Below are 25,358 nucleotides of genomic sequence, written 5' to 3' on the forward strand. Positions count from 1 at the left end.
AAATGTCGGTTGTATGGTAGGTAGAGCCGTAGGGGTGTATGACGGACAATAGGTTTTGTTTTTGTTGTTTTTTTTACCGGACTGAGTAAAACAGTAATCGGTATTCGGTAATATCTTTCCCTCTGTTTCTCTCTTTTTTTTTCTTCTCCAGTTTCTTTCTTCTCTTCTCTATTCGATCCATCAAACCATCACCGATGTCTTCCACTCCAAAAAAAATGCCTAAAATCCAAGCCCAAACATTCTCCTTCTTGACTAACCAATTCCACACTCAATCATGAAGCCACCGGGAAATTTCCTCCCTTCAAAAGAAGAGTTCTTGAGGCTCCTTTGGATGCTTGACATCGCACGCTTGCAATTTCCTGGTCTCCTTCAACCCCACTCAGAAACCCTTCTGCGATAGCGGTTCAGACTCCCTTGGTTCTCTCTCAGGTCAGTAATTCTCGTGTTTCCCGTTTATCAATTTGATTTATTCTTTTGTAGCTGTGTTGTTTCCAATTGTCTATCTCTTTTGGCTTTTAGTTCTAAATTTACTTGGTGCTATAGATTTTTCTCCTGGTAACTTGGTTGATGTAGATATTAGAAGGGTTTGCGTTTCTGTGTTGTATTTTCTTAACTTTCTTTGTGGGATGTGATTGTACTTCATTGATGAAAAGAATGAGAATGTTGTTGTGTCATTATATTGGCTTTTAACTATCTTGATGTGTGTGTTTTAGCTCTATCTACTCTAATTTATAGACACTTGGTTTCCTCAAGATGTTGATAGTTACTGAAGGGATTTATTGCTATTCATTGTTATTTGTTTTCCCGTTGGAACTTCAACTTGTGATTCGTTTGCAATCCAATGACACGATGATACGGTTAACTGTTAGTCGAACTTATGCAGATTATGCAGGTCATGGGAGTTACAATGAGTCAACCTTTTTATAATTTTTTGTGCTTGTTAACCAATTGAGAGTTACTTTTCTGTGGACCTTCGTTTATCTTAGCTTAGATATTAAGAACTTACAATTCTTTCAAGCTGTTTGTACCAAGCTATCTGGTTTCCTTGCGCTAGGATTTTATCCTATTGTCATGAAGCCAACCTAACACCTGCAAAATTGGAAAATACTTGCATTGAGTTGAGTCACATGATTCACTTTTCATCATTCAAGTAATATTCGGCTTCTAACCTTTCTAGAATGCTTGACAAACTTGTTCATCTGATTGCCTTATACTGTTAGAAGGCCATTTGGTATTCTTCTGTACATTTTGTCATCTGCAACTTGGATCACTTCATAGTGTCTTTCTTTTTCTACCTCATAAGATGTATCCCTTTCTCACCTTGGTGTGAAGTGGGAACTTCTTCTTTTTTTTATATAAGCCCTTGATGGGAATTTTTGTTGTGATATTCTGAAAAAATTTACAGTACCCTTTTGATTTGTACTCTTGTGTGAAACCAAGTTTCACACTTGTGCTTCTTAAAACCTTTGTAACATTGTTTATTTTCTTTCCTCTCGCATATAAAAAGAATTAAGAGGCAGCGATTTCTGCTTTCAATGATTTGCTTTAATTATCAGTCTCCTTTATACATGTAGGTTGAGGAGTTAATACAGGAAGATTCTCATGTAGATCGGTTTCCAAAGCTGGTGAGGGGTGAGATGAAAGTGGTGTGGGGATGGCAAGGTATGAAAGATGCTAGTGTGCATTTTACTTGTTACGTAAAACAGTACTTTCCAATCCGTTGCTGGCATATGAAGGTTAGCATTTGCTTTACCTTCATGGTGTTTATTTCTCAACTTTTGTAGTTAAATGCTCTCTGAGCTCTAGGACGCGAAGAAGTCAAGGGAAGGAATAAAGATAACTTCTAATCAACGACATGGCAAGTTGAAGGCTGGTAAGCTGCAAAATTGATTGTTTCAAAATTCCAGGTTTTGGTTCTGTTAAACATTGGCGTGCTGGTCGACTTTGAATGCAGTCTTATATAGCTCAACTGATACAATTCAAAATTCATTGTTCTTGCAGAGCCTAAGCCCCTGATTTTTTTTGTTGTGGAGGCACTCTGGGAATACTTGCAGCTCTCTCAAAGTGCTTGTATGGACAAAACTTATATACCCATCTTGATGAGATTTACGACCATGAAAGGAGCGAAGGATCATGCAGTTTCATGAACAATTGAACTAGGATTCTCATCGGCATGTGTCATTGTCTGGACAGAAATATCAAAATTGGACACATTTTAATGTGGAGATGAACCATGGACTGTAATGGCTAGAAAAGCATGGAGTAACAACAAACGACTTTGTTTCTTTGTGTTGTAATGATACTGATCAGTACTTGAATCCTGGGAAGCACGGACACTTGCATTGATACTTGATAGCCAATGCAAGTGTCCGACACTCGCTTTTGCACGACACTTGCCCGACGCGTGTCGGTCTTGTGTCACCATGTCATGCAATTCCTTTTTTATTTAATATTTAAAAATTATTGTCGGACACGCGGTGCATGCGTGTCCGACATTTCAAAACAAATATATTCAACTTTAAATGGTCAACTTTAAAGTTGATCATTCCTACCCCTATTACAAATAGACAATGACCACTCATAATCCTTTTAAATGATCAATTTTTGATTATCGAATGATGGAGAATATCGTAGAAAATCCAATTGAAGATTTAGATGTGTGAAATTAATAATTATTTTTCGATCTTATGATTATTATGATGTTATAGTATTTTGATTTAACGATTTATAGTTGGATATTTATATGAATTAAATTTAAAAGTATATTTATTAAATATTCATTTGTCATGTCTTTAACGTGTCGTATACTTAGAATTTTGAGAATTTCCGTGTCGGTGTATTCGTGCAATGTCGTATCCGACACTCGTGTTGAATCTGTATCGATGAAACATACAGCTGATGGAATGGACAGAGGGTTGAAAATGCAGACAGCTCTCCTACCATCTCAGAAAGTGAAAGATTCTTTCTTTCAGGATGGTTTCGCAGTTTTTGAAAACAATTATTTAATTGCGCTTAACCAAACAGTGGAAAATGGAATTTTCCAGCTGGTACTTGGACTTGATGAGTGCTTAAAAAGGTCAAGAGTGCAAATAGCACATGGAGTGGGGACCTGAACCATGATGGTTGAATGGAAAGCCATGCCACTGCCTAGTATGGGCTCTCATTTCTGGATAAAAATTCATTTATAGGATTTGTTTCCTTAATTGATGGGGTCTTCTGTGGAAAAACAGAAAACCAAATATTTGTCTATTCTATTGATTACCGGTAAATCAATCCAAACACTGCCTTACTTGAATAGTGTCGGCAAGAGAGGTTGCAAAAGGTGATCAGCAATGGAGGACAGTCCACAACCCAATCCCATTTAATTGCTGTCTTTGTCCATAGTTTTCACAATTAACTTTGAGTGGATAGCCATCCTTGTCACATGGACATGGTCACAGGAGCTAAGAATAAGTGAAGTTTTTAATCATAGATACAGAGTTAGGGTTCCCTGCAGCAGAGAGGCAGACAATTTCTCATTTTACCGTCCAATCTGTTTTTTAAATTTAGAAAACAGAGAGTTTCCACTACATGACCCCGAATTACATAGATACACTACACATACCTTTGTTTTTGCAGGGCATTGAATTATTCTACTTTTTTCGACAGTAAAAAAATTCCAAAAAGAACAAGAAAATCCCCCATGAAGTTTTTTTTTTCCCTTTTTAAGTGGATCTGAATATCGTTAATATATATCTTATAAGTAACAGCTGATAACTCGAAAAGAACCAGACACGAACTCGTCGCTGAAGGGTTAATCTATTAATTTTTAAACCCTTTTTATTTCTCAACTAAGCTATATATTTATACACTGAAATATCTTCTCTTTCACTGGCTACTTGCCTGCAGCACAGTAGAGGGGGATTCAAGTGAAGCAGCTCTTACTGAAGAGTTCCAGTTTCAGGTTAACACTTCAAAACATCTTCCATTTGCATAATAGTTGTGTTTGGTATTGCTTGTTCAGTTGATCTCATGAGATTTGTGCACTTGTTCTCTGTTTTCCTTTCTGGGTTTGTGACATGCAGTCATTTCAGTTTCCTTTTGGCCTGCAAGTTTGGTTCTTTATTCTTGCATATAGCTGATATCGAATCGAGTTCGTATCAATTCGAAGCTCTCGAAAGAGTTTTAACTTTACAAAACCCGAGATGTGTGGATGTGGTTTTTGAGAACATGAGAGAAGTATTCGATTGATGTGGGTTATATAGATTTGGCTCCTTCTGTTAATCTCTACTGCTCCTCGTACTCTGCTTTAGTATCCGTTGATTTCAGCATTTATAGCCATATTAGCTTGATTTAGCATCTGATTTATGTTTCTTGTACTTATTTTCATCGATAATCTCTGATAATTTATTGCTATCTAACTTTATTCAACATACAATTTGCTCTAGGAATTCTACCAAGTTTATCATGGCCTCTAAGCATAACGCAGCAGGCCATAGATCACGAGGCCCGCTATCTATATTTCTTGTGATTGGTTTATGCTGTTTCTTTTACATTCTGGGAGCATGGCAAAAGGGTGGTTCTGGAAAAGGGGACAGCATAGCCTTGGAAGTAACCAAAAAGATGGATTGCACTGTCTTCAGGAATTTGAATTTCGAAACTCATCACAATGATGTAGAGATTACTGAACCTTCGAAGCCAAAAACTAAAGTGTTTAAGCCATGTGATATGAGATATACTGATTATACTCCCTGCCAAGAGCAAGACCGGGCAATGAGCTTCCCTCGGGAGAATATGATATACAGGGAAAGACATTGCCCTCCAGAAGAGGAAAAGTTGAAGTGTCTAATTCCAGCACAAAATGGGTATAAGACCCCATTTACTTGGCCAAAAAGCCGTGACTATGTGCACTATGCTAATGTTCCTCATAAAAGCCTTACGGTAGAGAAGGCTGTTCAGAACTGGGTGCAGTTCCAAGGTAATGTGTTCAAGTTTCCTGGCGGAGGAACAATGTTCCCTCAAGGGGCAGATGCATATATTGATGAGCTTGCATCAGTCATTCCAATCAAAGATGGTTCTGTAAGAACAGCTCTGGATACTGGTTGTGGGGTAATTATTTTTCTTTTCATGTGATTCTTATCCTTTTCATCAAGCATAAATCAATTTACTTATGGTTTTACGTGTTCATTTTATATACCTCCAGCCCTATTTTTTTTTTCCTTTCTTTTTGGTCTGTTCCTCCCATTAATTTGTACTCTTTAATCTTTAATCTCTCAGCTTATTTTGCCAAACATTTTACTTCTGTGACATTTTCTGCAATTCTTCATTCTACCAACTGAATTCGTACTTCTTTAACTGTTCTGGTTTCTTTTTCTTTTTTGATGAAGACACAGTTCTGATTTCTTGAGCTAATGACAAGAAGTGAATACAGGTTGCCAGCTGGGGTGCTTACCTGCTAAAGAGGAATGTGTTAGCTATGTCCTTTGCACCACGGGACAATCATGAAGCACAGGTACAGTTTGCTCTGGAGCGAGGTGTACCTGCTGTTATTGGTGTTCTTGGAACAATTCATCTTCCATACCCATCAAGAGCCTTTGATATGGCTCAGTGCTCTCGATGTTTGATACCATGGGCCTCAAATGGTAAGGCTGGCAGTACTAACGTCAAGGTTGTATAGTAAGACATGGTCTTTTTTGCCATTGCTTTTGTTTGTGTTACTCGCTTATTCTTATTCTTCAAAATAGAGCATATCACAGAATTAGGACAACATATTATTTGACCAGCTGATGAACCTTGTAAGTTGTAACTTATCCTTGTTAGTGGTACTGTGGTAGAGACTTTTGTAATTGTTTTAGCAACCAAAATCATTTTTCCTGTTTGCTCTTAATGTCAAAAGGCAATAATCCTTCTTGAGTTCCTATACTCATCATAAATAGTTTTGTGTATATATATTCATGAAAGCATAACAGTAGTCGTATTTACTATTTATGAAGTAGAAACCTGATTTAATAACTTGCCTTTCCACTTTGTTTTTCTGCATAAATGTCTAGAATATAGTATTTTTTGTCTGGTAATATTTGATGCTGCATATATATGAACTTGATGTTTTTAAATTGCCTCCATGTGCTTCTGGCAAGTTTATGACCATTCAAGTATGAACTTTGGTTGCAGAAGGGAAGTACCTAATGGAAGTTGATAGAGTCCTCAGACCTGGCGGATTCTGGATTCTCTCAGGCCCTCCAATTAATTGGAAGACTTACTATCAGACATGGAAACGATCAAAAGAGGAACTTGAGGCTGAGCAAAGTAAGATTGAGGATCTGGCTAAACTTCTTTGTTGGGAGAAGAAGTATGAAAAGGGAGATATTGCTATATGGAGAAAAAGAGTTAATGACAAATCATGCAGGAAGAATTCTGAAAATATCTGTAAATCTAGGGATGCTGATGATGTGTGGTTAGTCAGCTACTTTCACCTCGGTTTTGCTTACACGTTTAAGTTTATTTAGTCATGAATTTACTACCGTGACATGGATATATGAAGAAATAAGATCTATAACAAAGAAAAAAAGGCTAACAAGATTATTTACTCTAGTCATATGAGCATCAGGTTGTGTTATTGTTTATTCTGTTAATAATGTATAATTCCTTAAGGATTTTGGTACTGGTGTTGTATGACTAACCTGTGCTTTGGTAAACAGAAGGTTAATTTGTGCTATAAGAAAAGGTTATGCTACATTTAGTATTGCATGCATAACAGTATAAGTGCAAAAGGAGATTTAAGAATTTGATCATTTTGTTTCCTGCTCCAAGCCAGGATTAAGCATTTAGTCATTTCATATGTTCGTAGACATGTAATTTGCATGGCTGAAGTTAATAAATTCTATATCAGGTTGAATTAATTAGTAAATTTTTAGTGTTTTGTAGCATGTTATTTTGATCTCTGTTTTATGTTTCTTGCAATGAAATATTGAAGCCTTCGGGATGTCGTATCTTGATTTTGTTAGAATTTACATATAATAAGGGGTTAACCTTAGCTTAAACTTCCGATTTGATAATGGGACATGAGAATATGAGATGGCCATGCCTGAACCAACAGAAAGCTGTTTCTTTCAATTTTTGGCTGTAGTCCTTTCAATTTTTATTTGCCTTTCTTATTCTCTCAATACTTTCTCTTGTGGAAAATTCAGGTACAAGGAAATGGAGGCATGCATAACTCCTTTCCCCAAGGTAGCTAGTACAAATGAAGTTGCGGGAGGAGAATTGCAGAAGTTTCCAGCTAGACTTTTTGCAGTACCACCCCGCATAGCCAAGGGATTTGTTGATGGGGTCACAGCTGAAACTTACGAAAAGGACAATAAACTTTGGAAAAAACATGTGAATGCTTATAAAAGGACCAATAAATTAATTGGCACGGCAAGATATCGAAATGTGATGGACATGAATGCAGGCCTTGGGGGATTTGCTGCAGCGCTTGAATCCCCCAAGTCTTGGGTTATGAATGTTGTGCCTTCAATTTCCAAGAATACTTTAGGCGTTATTTATGAAAGAGGCCTGATTGGAATATATCATGACTGGTATGTCCTCCTGAACCATCCTTTCTTTTTCCCATGTTCATTTCATTCACCATAATGGATATAAATTTTCAGTTATGCGAGTGTTTTTAGTCGAACTCCAAAAATTCGTGGAGTTTAGTTGCAGTATGGATACAAGACTTTCTAATAATTTAATAAATCGTAACTGGATTTAAGCAGCTTAACTCCCCACAGTGTGATCTTTTTGTCCAAATGGTTCTCTTCATGATTTAATGATCATCAGAGTGATAGCTTGCTACTGAAATGTTGGATTTATGTAAGGCCTAGTGATTGGTGGATTTATAGTCTTGCAAATTGGCCAAAAAAACAAAGTGGGAAGTAGGAAAAATAAAAGGTTAATAAAAAAACACTCTAGGGTTGCTTGTTTAAGATGCATTCATTTTCTTCTGGATGTAATAATAAGGAAAACCTAAGAAGCTGTAAATTCTATTTGTTGCATTTTTACATATCCCATCTTTAAATTATTGACATGGATGAAATATAACGCTAATAGTGAGAGATAAACCCACCAAATTTCTTTTTCAGGTGTGAAGGTTTCTCCACGTACCCGAGGACATATGACCTCATTCATGCTAATGGTGTATTCAGCTTGTACCGGAACAAGTAAAGCTCCCTTCTTACTTTTCCCAAAATTGTGCATTATTTTGTAGTAATGAACCAAATGTTGCTCTTTGCATTGAAATATCGAAGGAGTATGAATCTTTGCTCTCAAAATGGATGTACAAAGAACAGAAAACACTGTGACAAAGCTCGCCAAACTAGGTTCAGTTTCGGTTTAGTATTTTAAATATGACTTTGCAACAGAAGTGTAGTATTTGGGAAAATTCAACAGACTCATTGAGTCATTGTACCTTCACCAATTAGATAAGTTTGTTTGTTGAAGTGAAGCAGCAAACAAGCTCATCAAACTAATGCTCTTGCACTAATCTGAGATCACTTATAACAGCTCCCGAAATATACTCTATTCATTGCCTTTGATGTGCGTTTTTTGACAGATGCAATCTGGAAGACATTCTTTTGGAGATGGATCGCATCTTGCGGCCTGAGGGAGCTGTCATTCTCCGGGATGAAGTCGATGCATTGAACGAGGTTAGGAAAATTGCTGGGGGGATGAGATGGGATATCAAAATGATGGATCATGAGGACGGTCCCCTGGTACCGGAGAAGATATTGATTGCTGTCAAACAATATTGGGTTGGTGGCAATGGCACATCAAGTGAAGAATAGAACCAACGTTTAACGGTGAATATGTTTGCAAATTACAATACCATGATGCTGATTTATACTGCTCTTAGTGAAGGAACAAAGAGTTTCCGACTTTAGAGATGGCATATGTAAGTTTTCTTATTTGTGTTATTGATGATGTAGATGATGCATAATTTATGTATCTGCCCAGATTATCAGGTTGAGATTCAAAAATGTGATGAACTTTACAATCATATTCTTGTACATCTCAATTCCCCAAATAGCAAGTACCCAGATCAATGAATTTCTCTTTTCCAAGTAAAATTTTATTAGATCATGTTGATGTTATACTGTAGCTCTGCGTCTCTATTGCTAGAGTTCTAGGCTATCCATTTGAACAATTACATGATACAGATATAGTTAGGTTATCTTGAACGACTCAGGATTTCTGCAACAAATAAGCTTTGGTTGAGATAAGCTTTGGTTGAGATAGTGAAATTGACTGTGGTAACTCATTATAAATGCTAGAGGTCGCGAGTTTAACTTCCATCATGCCCATTAGTCTTTCTTGTTGCCAACATGGGTGGGCTAAGTTGACGGCATGACTTTAATGAGAGACTCTGGATTTCTGGAAAAAATGGGGTTTTCTTTCTCCATTTCCTGGAAAAGTTACAATTGCCGGTGTCACCTGGCATGTGATATTCTGCCGTGGCTATCGAAGCTGGAAACTAACAGAAAGTACCTTCTTTTGTCATCAATAAACCTCATCATTCTGATAGTAGACCATTTCCACACAATCAACAAGCAAATCTTGAGCACATCACTTCTTCATGGCTGACAACTGGACAACAACCCACCAAGATTATCGTACCCTAGGACAGAATGGTTAGTAATGATCACTTTCACCTAAACAGTCTTTTGGGTCATAATACGTACTGCTTCTGCTTAGCCAAGGTTGTCAATTAAGCTCATTTTTCCTTTCCTTCTGGTGCTTAATCTCTGTCACTTGTCAACAAAAGACAAGATGATGCAGCCAAGTGTCGGAATCATTTCATTCATGGTACACTGTTCAAGTCCTTGATGTCCAATCTGTGGGCTCTAAGTGTCTAACTAGAAGTGAGGTTTGTTGAATAGTCTCCAATATGACACACTATTCAACAATTGACTTTGTTATGGCATGCACTGATTGTACTTTCTTTGGTAGTGTCAGAAGTCCTGGTGCATGAAAATCATGTCTCAGAGGGCTTTTATCATTCTCAATGAGTGCCACCACGTCCAGGATCTGGTATCCAAACCATGGTCTTCAATCTGTGGGCTGGTGAACAATGTGCATTGCATCTTCACTATAATTGACCCGAACCCACCAACCATCAAACCATCATCATTTTGATTTGAACAGAGTTTTGTATTTCCTGTGTTGTTTAATGAGTGGACAAACCAAGTTTATGCGATGGAGACCCCAAACTTCCTAAAAACAGAGTATTATAGAGGGGTAAACTGACCATTTATATATATATATATATCAAGTGGTACCTATCCTTCTTTCATTTGTCCAAGAAAAGATAAACATGATTAAGTGGGAGACATAATCCAATCTTTTGTAGATTTAATCATGCAGAGTGCATGCTAATCTCAATAATTTTGAATCCACAGAAGAGTACAAATTCCAACGGGAAGAAAACAAAAACATAACGTGGTTACTTCTCCTCCACAGCCACAAATTGTGGCTCAAAACTAAAGTAGCAATGTTACCAAGTGTAAGATTTATTAGAGATTATTATTAACTGTTGTGTACTTCATGCAAACATTTGGGCGAGGACGCAATGGTGATTCTCTTTGAATCGATTCTCACTAGAAACAATACTTGTATCGTCACGCCTAGGCTTTAGTCCAACTCACCATGTCATCAAGTGAGAAATTTATGAATGTGCGGGTATGACAACTCTAATTTAGGTCCGGATCAATATCCAAATAATAAATTTGTATACTTCATGCTAAAGATGATCATTTGGTATATGAAGTGATGTGTTTGAATCACAAGCATTTAGCAATTTAAATTATCTCACATAATTGGAAATGATTGAATCATATGGAGTTTTTGAAAAATGTCATAATTAGGGTTTGATGGAGGAGACAAAGATCTAGAATCGTGGTGAAATGTCTACATTGAAACTTTTTGATTGCAGAGGAAGGGGATACGAGAGGTTCGAATTCGAAACCTCTATGAGATACCACAACACAAGTGTTCGTGATTCTCTGTCTACATAGAAATTGAAATTGAAGAAGTATGGGTGTGAATAAGTACAAAAAATTGAATTGATATCCAACAACGAACATCAAAGATGGTGACTTGCCTTTAGCTTTGCAAAAATCTAAGTTTAGATTTACTCATACAGGAAATTAATTTAACTTGACTTTGCAGCAATACTTTTTAAAGTCATTCTCAAATCTCAATTGCACTTTCTACCATGGTAAATGATTAATACCAACAACAATGGGATCTTGGTCTTTTCTTTGCCACATCATTTTGGAGACAAAGGTCTCTTTACAAACATAGTACCAACAAAACCAATTGAAAAACACAAATAACCAGGAAAAAAAGCCAAGAAAATTAAGAAATACTATCAAAATCTGTATTTGAAATTTTTTTTATTTTAAATGAACATATTTATTTTTGATACTATATTCCTTGCAAATTTGTTTCAATCCAGTCAATCCGACGGCAAAACTTCATACATCTTTTGAAAAAATAGATGATATGAAACTGGTGAATAATCATACCCTCTAATGATTACAAAATTAATTAAAGGAACCATAATTAAGGATTGAACTCTACATAAAAATCAATATACATCATCACAAGAAAGAAAGGCATAATCTTGATGATAAAGTAAACCCCTTTTCTTACTATTATTTGCTTAGTTGTTGGCCATGAAATCAACCTTTCAATACATAGACGCTTAAAAGTTTCAAAAAAAAAAGAAAAAAGAAGAAGCCATGGATGATCTCATGATCATGGAAGTCAAGTCACCAAATTATAAAAAGGCATATATAATGCAAGACAACTTACCCCAATGAGATTGTGATTAATTCCAGATGCAATCAATTATAAAATGAACATCTTGGGATTATTTCGAAAATGTGTGTTTTTTGGGATATTCGCCTCAAAAGCTTGTGTAGAAAAGGTGCTTGACTTTTTTTTTTTGTTTATTTTTAATTTTCCTTTGCATATTCCATGGCCTGTACACATTCATAGCTACAGTGCTGGAAGTCACAGACTTGCCTTCATAAAAGCCCACTTAACCATCCCCTCCTCCCCCTCTTTCTGCGGCTTCTATATACAGCCAACGAAGAAGCTAAGAAGTGAACAGGAACACACAGAAAACAAAGGGGACAGCTTTTCTCTGTGTTCACCACAGGTAGTGCACATGGTGCATATACATGTCTATGCACTTTGAAAAACTCATGTGGAGACTGATTTATTTGATGTCTGTTTTGAGAGATTTAATGGGTTGAATGGTGATTTCGTAGTTATAAGTGCATGCATTTTGTTGGGGTTAATACTCATGATTCTCTCTATTATTCTTCTTCTCTTGGTGGGGTTTTTGAATGATTTTTCTTTGTGCTGTTTCAATTTGTATTGTGCCTAAAGGTATGTACTTTGTTCTGGTTTAAGCCCCCAGTTCCATTTACGTTGAAAATTTCATGTATGTTTTTATCTTGGAGAGATCTTGCTTGTTGTTTTATAAAGCAAGCAAGAGCTAACAAGATCTTTTATTTTGGGTAAGCTAACAATGGGGAGAAATTTTTGTTTCTTATTGTAACTCCCAACTTTTGAGTGAAAATTAGCTTGATTAGGGCTCCTCATGCATCTGAGTCCATGTCAAGTTTTGTGTCTAAAGCATGAATTTGTTAAGCTTCAGGATTGATCAATATTATGCTGAATACTTTTGTGAAATTGGTCTTATAATGTCAGGTGTTCTGAGTTTTCTTAAGTGGGGTTGATAAATTTAGGACATTAGATCAAAGTGTTGATGAGCTTGATGTGAATCTCATTTGGATCTTGCAGAGAATTGAATTGATGCTGTCAATCAGTTGTGATCTGAGGCACACATCAGCAGCCTGAGAAATGATGCCAAACCAGCTATGGTTTGCACTGCTAATGATTTATCAGCATGGGAGGATTTCCCAAAAGGCCTCAGGGTCCTTCTCCTTGATGAGGACAGCAGTTCTGCTGCCGAGATAAAGTTGAAACTAGAAGCTATGGACTATATTGGTACATATTTTGATTCTCCATATTTGTTATGAGCTTGTTGATGCAGTATTCTACTTCCTCAACTGGAAATTTAGGTTATTTCGTCTTTTTTCACCTAATTTTGCAAGTATAAATCTACCTATATCATTTAGTTGTGCCCCACTGCTTTACTTTGTGCCTCTATGTTATTTTGTTTCTACTATTGAATTATGGTGCTGCCCTAAGCATGTAGCTGTTTTGGTTCTATCATTGGTTCTACTTTGTGCCTTTATGTTATGATTCTACATATAGTAGTCCATTTCTCACTATATTGGTTTTTTATAAATAAAGTGTTTAAAGTTCACAATTTGGGTTTTGTATGATTTTAGTGCTTTAGATTCTTCATTTGGCGAAAAATGTTAAAAGACCTTGAAATTATACTCTTTTGTTTGTTTTCTTCTGATTTTAGTTCTATTGACAAAATTTTGGTTAGTTTCCGGAGGGCGTACTATTTCTTTCAGCTTCTTTTCATATTTAAAATATGGCGTATCCATGTAAAAGTTCTTAGCTTTCTCCTTCTTATCATCATTTAGTATCAATACTATTCTCATGTTCCTCTTTCCACAGTCTTCTGTATATCCTGTAATGCTTTAGTAGATTATTCTCTCTGAAATGGGAATTTCTTTCTCTGTGGTTCTAAGTCATCTCTACTTGCTCATTACAGTTTTTTCTTTTTGCAATGAGAACGAAGCTCTGTCTGCAATTTCAAGCAAAAAAGAAAGCTTCCATGTCGCCATTGTGGAGGTAATTGAAGCCTAAATTATATCACTACTTCAAGAATGTTTGGGAACTTATTTACATGCATATCTAGAAGAATATTTCATAATTGTAGAACTATGAGCCTCAAAATGGTTATATTCCAGTGAAATAAAGTGCATGAATGTGCTTATCTTATCTTTTATAATGCACTAATCAAGCTAAGGATACCGTTACTGTGATCATAATGACTTTCACTTCCTCCAAATGTCACTATTCGGAAAGAAAAAGAAAAATAGAACCTAAAATATTGATAATTCTTTCTATGTGTCTGTCTGTACAGGCAAGTACAAGCAATAGCAATGGGAGTTTCAAGTTTCTAGAAGCTGCCATGGACTTTCCAACCATTAGTAAGTTCTGAAAGCTCACTAGTTCTCTAGGCGATCATGTTTTAGTGCATGAGAGTCCCTTCGTCAGTATTGAATATATTTTTTTTTTGGGAGAGGCCGGGGATTAATTGCTTTATTTTCTGGTGATATTTGTCTTAATGCAAAATAATCTTCTTTCAGTGACGTCGAACACTCATTGTCTGAGCACCATGATGAAGTGCATGGCGGTGAGACTTTTATTCTAATCTTTCAATTTTAACTTCAATATCCATGAACATGAGATTTTATATTTCAATGTTCAGTACCTTCAGTTAAGATTTGGTCTAGAATTATGCTCAAATGATGTTCAAAGTGGAGGCTTTCTCCATGTATTATTGTTATCAATGCTTGCATTTGACTGTAAATTTTCAGCTTGGTGCAGTTGAATTTCTTCTGAAACCTCTCTCCGATGACAAACTGAAGAACATCTGGCAGCATGTAGTTCATAAGGTTCGTTGGATTCTGCTAACTGTATGTGCAGACATACTGCTAAATAATGTGTGATTGCTGTGAGAAGGAAAATTTATCTTTTGTTCGTCCTGAGCAGGCATTCAATACAAAGGCGAGTGTCATCTCAGAATCACTGAAACCTGTTAAGCAGTCAGTGGTCTCCATGCTGCAGCTTCAATTGGAGAATGGAGAATCCAATGAAGAGAGGGCAGAAAAGGCAGGCGTGTCTCTGGCAAATGGAAATGAGCTTGAGCAGTCAGCAGGTAGCGATAAGTATCCAGCTCCATCAACCCCACAATTAAAACAAGTAGAACGATTTTTGGAGGATGAGGATTTTCAAGATCACACTAATAGCTTAACGAAAACTGAGAGTGGGGAGCAAGAACGGGAAACTAAATCTGTCGAAACTACTGATGTAAATTCAATGGTTGAGGAGACTCTAATTGTTAGAGAACCGCAGAGTTTAGGAAAGATTTCAACCAAAGAGGAGATTGACTTGGCTGATGGTGCCAACAACGAGGGTAATCTCTGCCCACACCCTCAAAATAAAGACAATCTTGACATTTCTAGTGGTGGGACTGAAAGCCCAGGTAAAGCTACCCATAGTGTCCGCGGGATTAAGGCTAACCGAAAGAAGATGAAGGTAATTCAGTTTTAGCTTCAGAAGATATCCTTGATTCTTCCTCGTCTCCAAAAAAGGGTGAAAGTTTTGATTGGCAATTACCTTTTCTTTTTCTAATCTTGTAAGCTACTTTTATCTGAATTTCCTGGTTGTCATGAAAGCCTCTCATTTTCCCCCGTAAGCATACACATATAAGCTGCTCAATGCACTTAATAGGTTAAATGCCATGCATTGCAGTCGCAGTACATCTTATGTATTATTGTACCCCGTGGATTGTTATAGAATCCTATTAATGATTTCTCCTATACTGTGACAGTTGATTTTAGTTACATCGCCTGCCCCCCAGTAAACATGTCATTAAACTGGGCATATGCAGTAGTACATGATCTTGATCGTTTTGGAAGTTTCTACACTAGTAATTTGTTTCCAATAATTGAATGTGTTTTATTTCTCAAATTTAGATTAAATTTCAGTGAGGTAGGTGTAGCTACGAATGTGCATAGTAGTTGCTGTTGGTCACTTACATTTGGTTTCCAGGTAGACTGGACGCCTGAACTTCATAGAAAGTTTGTCCAAGCAGTGGAGCAGCTAGGAGTAGATCAAGCGATACCTTCACGAATTCTAGAGCTGATGAAAGTGGCAGGCTTGACTAGACATAATGTAGCAAGTCATCTCCAGGTCAGTTCTAACGCTAGTTTCATCATAATCCTACTCTTAAGAATGCCTCATTATCAATTTTATCCTCTTATGTCTATTATAGACTTCGTAGTTATTCATGGTTGATTAACTTATTGGATCATGTCATGCAGAAATATCGAATACAAAGGAGACACATCTTGCCTAAGGATGACAACCAGAGATGGCTGCATCAAAAAGACCAAATGCAAAGAAATTACTGTTCCTATAAACCTATCATGGCTTTCCCAACATATCATTCTAATCCTGCTCCTCCGTCTGGTCCAGTTTATCACATGTGGGGAGCTCCTAATACTCACCCAGCGCCTGTCCTGATGTGGGGTGGCTATCCCCCGTGGCCACAGACAGATAGTTGGCAATGGAAGCCTAATCCTAGGGTAACGTTTGTTATATTCAAAGCGAATGATACATACGAGCTTATTGTCTGTGCCAGTAGGCTGGAGGACTGATCCTATTAAGTGTAACTTCTGATATGCATTGTATTTTCATGTTTCAGATGCATGCTGATGCTTGGGGTTGCCCTATGATGCCCCCACCTTATACCTATTGTCCTTCCTTGCCTCAGCAGGTGAGCAAGCTAATGTAGATCTTTGTTGCGTATATGTGGATTGGAAATTTTTTGGACTCTGCACCTGTGTGTTATTATGCTCCTGTTTACCGAAATTTTTGGAAAATGCAGAATACGTCTGGATTTTCCAATGCTGGCGCCATCATTGGCTATGGCATGCCTGAAAATTCTTTCGAACATTACCCGGTAATTCAACACTACTCTTAAAACACTGTTTCTTGAATTTCATGTTAGAATTATGAATTAGGTTAATTTAAGTAGTCAGTTGTCACGATACATAAATAGAGCGGTAATAGGTTTTGCGCGTATGAGAAATGAGCATCAAAGCACATTATTAATCTCCATGAACCCTTGAAACTCAAATTGATTCCTGTGGTTTCTTTTGCAGGCAGAGGAAATGGTTGACAAGGTTGTGAAAGACGCAATAAGCAAGCCATGGCTACCCCTGCCTTTAGGCCTGAAGCCTCCTTCCACTGAGTGTGTCCTGGCTGAGCTTTCCAGGCAAGGCATCTCCACCATCCCTCCCAACATCAATGGCTCTAATTCTTGCTGATCTGGCAATCACAATCTCCGGCCCCACCGACGCTGCCCCCTCCTGATCCTATATCTTCCAAAGTAGGCAATTTCCTCCAACCAGGCTCATGACCTCTCAGCAACTTTTTTTTTTTTAATTCCTTACAAGAACATTGCCTCTGGGATCCTTAATTGGTTGTAAATAGATCACACTGAGTTCAGATTATTGAATGTTGGTTTCTGGGAGTTTGATCATTCTTCTTGTCTTGATTAAGGAGCTCCTAGTGGTGATGGGGTTCGGATAGTATGGTGCTACAGAACAGAAGCTCTGTGAATAAAGTTGGAATTAGTTGTAGACTTGTAGTGGATAATGAACTGATTTCTTTTGATAAATATATTTTAATTAAGTTGGTACAGCATGATCATAATTCTTGACTCATGAATAGTCTACTTCATCGTGTAATAAAAGATTGAAGTGGGTGTGTTTTCTTGGGTCCAAATTAAAGCATTAAATTCAGTTCACAACTGTCCAAGACAGAGACTTAACAGACAAAGATGAGTGGAAAAACCTTCTAGACTTCACATGAACTTCACAAAAATGTATGTAATTTTCACTTTCTCACTTCCACGAGATCATGGCTCATGTGTTTCGAGTAAGGGAGGTGGGATAATTTCCTAGAATAAAACCGTGAGGGCAAGGGTAAGAATGCGAAACACTCGTTGAGGTATTTCAAAGTGGACAATATCTTTGGGCTCGAGCAAGGAAGTTGAGATAATTTTCTATAATAAGACCTAAGAGAGGGGATGAGAATGTCATTTGAGGTGCTTGAAAGAGATAATACCATTGGGTTTGAATAGGGGAGGCGAGATGACTTCTTGAAATAAAATCATAAGGATAAAAATAGGAATGTCCGTTGAGGTAACCAAAGTGGACAATACCCTTGTATGAGGTAAACTACTTCAAGCTTTTGTGCAATTTGATTGGTAGGTGTTGCCTTGACTAACTATTATTGTATACATTTGTTTTGATCACTGAAAGATGTGTGAATTTGCAAATGTAATATTATAGTATGCAATGATATAATATTCTTAATTCATTGCACAACTTTAAGATAAGAAATATAATATTCTAATTTCTAAATAGTTCGTACCTATCCAATAATATAATCTTATAACACCATATATTCCAACTCAGGAGGCCCTCTATGCCCCTCTTTGCCCTTTAAATTTACAAAATGTTCATGGTTGACCAAAAAAAAGAACAGGGCAAATGTGTCATTTCAAACACATTTGTTCTGCCCGTTTGAATTTCATCTTTTTCCTCTCCTCATTTCTGTCTCGATTTTCAGAGAATAAAAATAGAGGAGCTCGCAATTTTCGGTTGCTGTAAGTTCTCCGGTTTTTTTATTCATTCCCTAGTTCTCATCTGAGCAAGATTGAGATCTGATATTGTCGTGAAATTTTTTTTTTTCCGGAATGGAATTATCGGTGTTAATTATAATTTTGAATTGTTTGTCAAAGTGTTTAGCTTTGGTCGAATTTTTGTAGTAATACATGGGGAGGGAGTTGTGGATTCTGAATTTTGAATATTTTAAGTGGTAGCAACTAGCACGTACCTGCTGCCTCTCTTTTTTGGGTGCTGAGAAGATTTAGGTGGAGAAGTAAAGCTCGACTTTTGTGTGATTTTATTTTTTGATGCATAGGATTCAGGGAAGCTAAATTCTAGTGGATGCATTAGGGGTAATTGAAATTTGTTTGTTTTGAACTTCCAATGGGTAAAGTTTTTGCTTAGCTGTATGATACTTCTTGTGCATTTTATCAACCACCAAATGAGCTTATTCTTTGAAGTATATGTGGACTTTATAATTTGTGAATTTGGAATGTATTTCGGTGAAATTGTGATGATATAACGGTTTGATTTGTGGGTCAATCATCAATGTGGGTTCAATTGAATGTAATCTGGTGAGTTGTTGATGTAAGGAGAGACTAATTTGGGTTTCGATTTGAAGGGATTGAAAGAATCATAGAGGATGGCTTGTAGAGGGTGCTTGGAGTGCCTTTTGAAGCTCCTGAACTTTTTGCTCACCCTTGTGGGTTTAGCCATGATTGGTTATGGGATCTACTTGTTTGTTGAGTTCAATAGAGCCAGTGACGACGCTGGTGGAGTTTCACTCGTGAGCTACAATCAGGATTTGGTGCAGCTTGGTCGGCCCATGCTTATGGCTTTGTCTTTGTCAGCTAATATTTTTGACAACTTGCCTAAAGCCTGGTATGACTGGTTGTAATTATCTTTTATACATTTCTTTTTTATTTTGGTCTCTACAGCTGTTACCTGTTTGTGCATTAATAAAGTTTATATTTGAATTCATCTGCTCTGTATTTACCTGGCTTTGACCATGTTAAGTCCTCAGAGACTTCCCTTGACTTTTAGAAACAATGAGAGGAGGGGGATACTTGAAAAAATGTAGGATAGTGAAGCCATTTTTGTGCAGCTAGAAACTAGAAGAGTTAGAAGGGTAAAACGTCTCGCTTTAAGTGATTGTTTAGACTCCTAATAGCCATATATGTTTCTTTTTGATAGTTAATTATCCATATTTCCTGGTTTGATATAATATGGTATTCGAGTTAGAAAATAATCATTGAATATAACCTTCATCTTCTTCTTACTTTGTCCTACATTTCTATCACTTTTAGATGTATTCAGAGAAGTAGGAGTAATCAACCGATTATACTGTAATCACGTGGATTACTATTGATGAAGGGAAAGTGGAAAACCTTATTTATTACATACATACTAGAGCTCGGCTACTCTAATGTTGATAAGGTGTGGGCTAAGAATCAGTTTTTTGGAAAAAAAAAATTAGTGAAGTTTTCACTGTAATTTTGGACTATAGTTTTTTATTATTATTTATGGATGAAAGGAATGGTTGTTCAGCTAAGTTGTAGATATAAGAGTAGGGGAATCGCTTGAAGCCATGCTAATACAGATTAGCCTTGAAATCGGGACCCTGTAAGGGCTGTATGAATCATAGCTGCGAACAATTTTTCAAGGCAAGGCCTGCCATTTTGAAGGGATTGGGCTAATTTTTTATTCATGCATTTGGCCAGGGTTTAGGGTTCTGTGATGAGTCGCTTTAGGTTTAGTTTGGGTTTTCAATTCTACACATGACGCATGTAACATATCGAAGCAGCAGTAACTACATATAGCTCTTCCAAATTCAAAGGAACTAAAGACTGGCACGGTATGATTTGTAGTAGTAACATTGGGTTGAATTGTATTTGATCTCTATACAATCTCAGCAGACTTAAATTTGAGCAGCTTGATTGTTGTTATTGGCTTACAATACCTGTATTTTACTTTCTAGTTATTGTTGTAGCATAAAAAATAGGGTTTCTATGCTAACTCCTTGGTCATTCGTATGTGTTTTTCAACTGCTAAGATATAATCATTGCATTGTTTTCCGTGGCAGGTTCATATACGTATTCATTGGTGTCGGAGTGGTTCTCTTTATCATCTCTTGTTTTGGTTGTATTGGAGCTGCAACACGAAATGGATGCTGCTTGACATGTGTATCCTAATATTCTTGTTAATCAGGTAGTCTGTATGAGTGGCATCAGGCAGGCCCCTAACACTTGTCAGTTGTCACTGATATTGCGACATCTGCATCATTTACATTTCTAATTTTATTTATTACCTTTTTATTTCACGTTATATTGGAATATTGGTTCCCTTAAGTGAAGAAAAGTATTCGGTATTGGTCATATTATTAATATTGGTGGAGCTTGGATGTGCAGCTTTTATTTTCTTTGACAAGAGCTGGAAAGAAGTGAGTGTTTTTTATGGTTCTTTGAATTTCAGCTCGCATTTTTTGCTCATCTAATTTTTTTTATGATTTTCCTTTCCAGGATCTTCCAACAGATAAAACTGGAGTTTTTGACATGATATATGATTTCCTGAGAGAAAACTGGAAAATTGTGAAGTGGGTTGCTCTTGGAGTAGTAATTTTGGAGGTAAGCAAAACTAAATGTCATTTATTTTTGTGATGTGAATTATGATTTTGTTCTTGGAGTTGCCTCGTAACTGTATTATGATGTGAAATGAGAAATTTGCTTTTTAACCTAAGGGCAGATCTCATTTGATTGTTCTTGTAAGCTTTGTGTGTATCTTTATACTCGAGACAACTACACATTCTCCTTATCCTTTTGGTGAAAGAGCAAGGTCTTATTTTGAGTCGGGTCTGGTTATTGACTCTCTATTGTTGTCTTTAGTCTGTTTAAATTTTTTTGAATGGTAAAACTGTGTACTTGTTATCCCCCAGAACCTGAAGCACGTTAATATGAATGAACATGGCTTGCAGGCTTTGATTTTCTTGTTAGCGCTTATGGTAAGGGCAGCAAATAGGCCAGCAGAGTATGACAGTGATGATGAACTCATTGCTCCGAGACAACAAATCCAGCAACCCTTGATCAACCGATCAGCGGCTCCTGCTACTGGTATACCTGTTGCTGGAACTATTGACCAGCGTCCAAGCAGAAATGATGCTTGGAGTGCACGGATGAGGGAAAAGGTGTGAAAATGCACTCTGCCGAATAAAATAGCTTCGTTTCTGAATTTTCTCTAAAGGTCTTTAGGTTGTGAGTCATTTAACTTGGGGTTCATCATATTTTTTACTTGTTACTTTTATTTTCTGTACCAATGACCTAACCATCTTATTGCTGATTTACTATGCTGCCTTCTTCAAACCCGCCTCCCCCCTCCTCTCTCCCCCCAATTCTGTTCCAGTTATTTCATGACTTTTATCTGTCATAGTTTTTGTTCTAATAATGCTGCAATGTTTTGGTTTATCTATGCATGTAAACCAGTACGGACTTGATACTTCAGAGTTCACATACAACCCATCAGAGTCGCACAGGTTCCAGCAAGCGACAACACAGCCAGCAGAGGAAAGGAGCCGTTGCACCATCATGTGACAACACACAGTGTTTCGCTGAACCATGTTCGGACAGATTGCCTGCACAATCGCGTGATAGCATCTAGTATCTCGAAAGACAATGTAGCTCATAATGTTGAGCTTGTGTACAAATCACATTTTTCAGGAGCTTTACTTGTTTCTCAATTCTCATCATACCTCTTCCTTATAAAGAACAAACCTTCCAAGCATTTCCATTTTGTGTGTCAAATCCTGCTGTAATATTAGGCGTTCTGGTTGGTTTTCTAGTGAGGTTAAGCTTACATTTTTTGACAAGTTTGTGAACATGTCCTGATGTATTGTCATGGCAGTAGCATGCAGACTTCAACAGCACATTTCACTGCATTACCTTTGTGATATACATTCCATCAGGAAAACACTCCGATTTTAACCGGAAAGGCCCCAGTCCAATGGCCACTTTGTAATCACTGAGCCAATTTTAAACCCAAGCTTGTCTGTAACAACCCGCACTACGACAAACAAACGCTTTAGATTGGGTTGAAGTCCGTGCAGGTAAGTGGGCTGAAGTCCCTCAAAAGTGGGATGCAAGGCCCAAGGAACCAAGTAATATTTGGAAAATATCCAAGTTAATTTTGAACTCCTGACCTGGGCATCTTTAATCCTCAGATTATCACCCAATTGTTATGTTTTTTTGTATCTCCTTAAGTTAGGATCTGGAATTTCCTTTGTGGATTAAAGTTCATATTGGAAAAGCTGTGGACTCATGTAGTATGCACATGAGACTCTCTTTTAGGCTCTGTGGAAGTGTGTGCTCGTTATGTAGATGAAAAAGAACGTCCTTTGAACAGAAATGCATAAACAATTTTAGGGACCATTACAGTATTATGTTGAATCCTTCTCCAACAATTCTTCACCTTCTCAACTTTCTTCACTTTCTTTCTTTGATATCTTAATGCAGTAGGTTTCCAAAGATGTACGCTTACTCGTCAATCTATGAGTGGATGTCATTTTCACCCTTGTGGTTTCTCCATCACTCCATATGCTATATACCACAACTCTCTGTGGTCCAATGAGCAGACTTACATGGCAAATTGGACTGTTATCTTTTAATTTTCTATGGCTTTGAGAAGGATAGTTTTTGTTGGGATTTAATGCAACTACATTTGTGATTTGTTTTGAATCTTTCGGTTGGGTATGGCCAATGACTTATCTGATGACTCTAGTGGTTTTTTTTCTTTTTCTTTTTTCTTTTTGGGTTGATGTCATCTCTTTCTGCGTTTGTCTTCTTTTTTGTTCTTAATATAATCGAGAACCACATCATACAGATTATGAACCTAAATTTGAACCGTCATATCAGAGCGCATATAAGTTTCCCACTTTAAGACAGAGTAAGTTGGGTCAAAACTCAACGCATGATCATAAGGGTGTTGCTCCCAACGAAATTGAACTCAAGACTTCCAAGTCCATACGATTTGACCGCAGAGAAATTCACTAACTAGATTATCACTCAAGAAGTTAAACTACTATCGCTGATGATTGAACTTGGACACTCAAGTAATTCTAAGGCTTCATGACAAACCGACATTGACACCAACTGGAGTATAATATATTTGATTGGTCATTTGTAATGATTTCAGCGTACAATGCATACCATCCATAATCCATTCCCTGAATTTGAAATGCTCAACAGCTGTAGTTTACTAGTTATATGGTTGGTGTGTGAGTCTCCTCTCAAATCTCAATCAAGTTCAATGATATACATTCCTACGTAGGTGCACTTGTCACTTCCAACATCACTATATGGAAAAACCCTAATTAGCTTAATTAAAGACAAAACCAACGCGTTGAAATTATGTCACACCTCTTCAATTGGTGTAGAGAAGGTGTGTTTGTTATCTCATCTAATGTCAAGTCTATATCTTTGGTCGAATTGACATAACCTAACCGAGTGGTATATAAGTAAAGTCTTAGGATCTCTCACGTAAGTGATGCATTTTCTGAACCTAAAAATCAATAATAACAACGACTCATGAAAAACAAATTTGTATAAACTCATGCCCCAGAATAGACAATGATGTGTTTGAGTTTAGATTTCCGAACATCTAAATCTTGATTATCTAACATTTTGTAGCTATCATATGAACATATGTAACTGTCTTGATTTTTGCTGCCTTTATTCACTTCCATGTCACTTCATGCTTATCCTTATTATTTTAGTCTTGAAAGCTTCTCTTTACAGACTTGACTTTACATACAACTTTATATTTGTGGATCCAATGAAAGCAAATGCTAACATAAAATTAGACTAGCTACTCCTACTTTCACTTCAAAGATACTCCTTCTAGGAATATTCTTGGACCAAAGCTTTGTAGTAATACAAGTTCTACCATTTTATGTATTTGACTTTCATAGGTACATTAAATGAAGAGAAAATAAAATTCAGTGGGCGGTGTGTGGTTGATTTGGAGTGAAAATATACGAAAGATTCTTCTATACACACTTTAAATACGCATCTATATTTTCATAATTAATTTTATACATGTGAGACCCAAAGAAGTGGACCCTACTTGTCATTTCACTCATTCACACCCTTTAAAAGTGATACGTATTTTAAGTATGCATAGGAGAATTTATAAAAAGATATCTCTCACATACGTAACTTGAGTATTATATAAGCATGTATATATATGTATATGTTTATGAGGACGACTTTGTACCTAGCTAACCTTATTCATCCAAATTTTTAAAAAAAGGCTACCCAACTCTTTTTTTTTTTCTTGGTGTAAGATTGGAGAATGAAAAGCTAGATCCATATTGTTTTGATAATCGAGAACGACATCATATAAACTTATCCTTTGAACATTTAATATGAGCCTAAATTGGGGCCATCAAACCCGTGATAAGTCACAAGGGTATTATTACTCCCATAATCAATTCAGGATATCTCAAGTTCATACGCTTTGATCCTAAAGAGATTCATTGACTAAGCTATCAGCCAAATGATTTAGATCCACAAATTCATTCTTTGTTTAAACCAGACACTTGAGTCAAAAGCATAGTTGGCTATGATTCATGCACTATTTAATCAAGTTGTGATGGAGCTAACAAAACAACAACCCAATAGTGAAAGCAGTACATCAATGGTACAGCTACAGCTTGCCATTGCCAACTTGACATGGCCTATTTCAAAGTCAAAAAACACATTTTCTCTCTACACTAGTTTTGGGGATGAATTGGTGTCTAATTTTCAAATTCTGATAAGGTGTTAAGTTTGTGTTAGGTTAATCTCCCTAATTTGTCGACTAAAGATTGATTATGATGACAATAATTGTTGAAATGAATAACAATTGAATCATGCCTTTCTCTTTTTCGACTGCTATCATAAGTGATTTGGATATATATTA

The 25,358-nt window shown here is 36.8% G+C and overlaps 3 protein-coding genes and 1 long non-coding RNA gene across 6 annotated transcripts; all 4 read left to right on the forward strand.

The window, feature by feature from the left end:
* Positions 1–131: 131 nt before the first annotated feature.
* Positions 132–2,507, forward strand: LOC119987156. The gene is made up of 4 exons (XR_005465388.1): positions 132–429; positions 1,575–1,662; positions 1,785–1,873; positions 2,002–2,507. It is a non-coding gene; the product is annotated as an uncharacterized LOC119987156 (long non-coding RNA).
* Positions 2,508–3,773: 1,266 nt separating this feature from the next.
* Positions 3,774–9,080, forward strand: LOC119986393 (probable methyltransferase PMT14). Its single transcript, XM_038830937.1, has 7 exons — positions 3,774–3,943; positions 4,428–5,088; positions 5,411–5,621; positions 6,151–6,433; positions 7,167–7,553; positions 8,097–8,174; positions 8,567–9,080. Exons 2-7 carry the CDS (start codon positions 4,447–4,449, stop codon positions 8,796–8,798), a joined length of 1,833 nt encoding a protein of 610 aa, XP_038686865.1. The 5' UTR covers positions 3,774–3,943; positions 4,428–4,446; the 3' UTR covers positions 8,799–9,080.
* A 2,912-nt stretch (positions 9,081–11,992) lies between these two features.
* LOC119986395 (two-component response regulator-like APRR2) lies at positions 11,993–17,442 on the forward strand. Of its 2 annotated transcripts, none has more exons than XM_038830938.1 (12): positions 11,993–12,175; positions 12,733–13,032; positions 13,715–13,794; positions 14,090–14,156; positions 14,316–14,362; positions 14,547–14,624; positions 14,722–15,267; positions 15,784–15,924; positions 16,056–16,319; positions 16,439–16,510; positions 16,622–16,696; positions 16,899–17,063. In XM_038830938.1, exons 2-12 carry the CDS (start codon positions 12,903–12,905, stop codon positions 17,061–17,063), a joined length of 1,665 nt encoding a protein of 554 aa, XP_038686866.1. In that variant the 5' UTR covers positions 11,993–12,175; positions 12,733–12,902. The 2 variants fall into 2 exon arrangements, with proteins under 2 accessions (XP_038686866.1, XP_038686867.1); XM_038830939.1 differs by having other exon boundaries at positions 11,996–12,175; positions 12,826–13,032; positions 16,899–17,442.
* Positions 17,443–18,257: 815 nt separating this feature from the next.
* On the forward strand, positions 18,258–22,338 carry LOC119986556 (tobamovirus multiplication protein 2A-like). Of its 2 annotated transcripts, none has more exons than XM_038831165.1 (7): positions 18,258–18,409; positions 19,033–19,292; positions 20,494–20,593; positions 20,770–20,850; positions 20,930–21,034; positions 21,382–21,591; positions 21,887–22,338. In XM_038831165.1, the coding sequence occupies exons 2-7, from the start codon at positions 19,054–19,056 to the stop codon at positions 21,992–21,994; spliced, it is 843 nt and encodes a 280-aa protein (XP_038687093.1). In that variant the 5' UTR covers positions 18,258–18,409; positions 19,033–19,053; the 3' UTR covers positions 21,995–22,338. The 2 variants fall into 2 exon arrangements, with proteins under 2 accessions (XP_038687093.1, XP_038687094.1); XM_038831166.1 differs by lacking the exon at positions 18,258–18,409 and adding an exon at positions 18,495–18,983 and having other exon boundaries at positions 19,020–19,292.
* The last annotated feature ends 3,020 nt before the right edge of the window (positions 22,339–25,358 follow it).

The sequence above is a fragment of the Tripterygium wilfordii genome, chromosome 20 (assembly GCF_013401445.1).
Source record: "Tripterygium wilfordii isolate XIE 37 chromosome 20, ASM1340144v1, whole genome shotgun sequence".
Lineage (NCBI taxonomy): Eukaryota > Viridiplantae > Streptophyta > Magnoliopsida > Celastrales > Celastraceae > Tripterygium > Tripterygium wilfordii.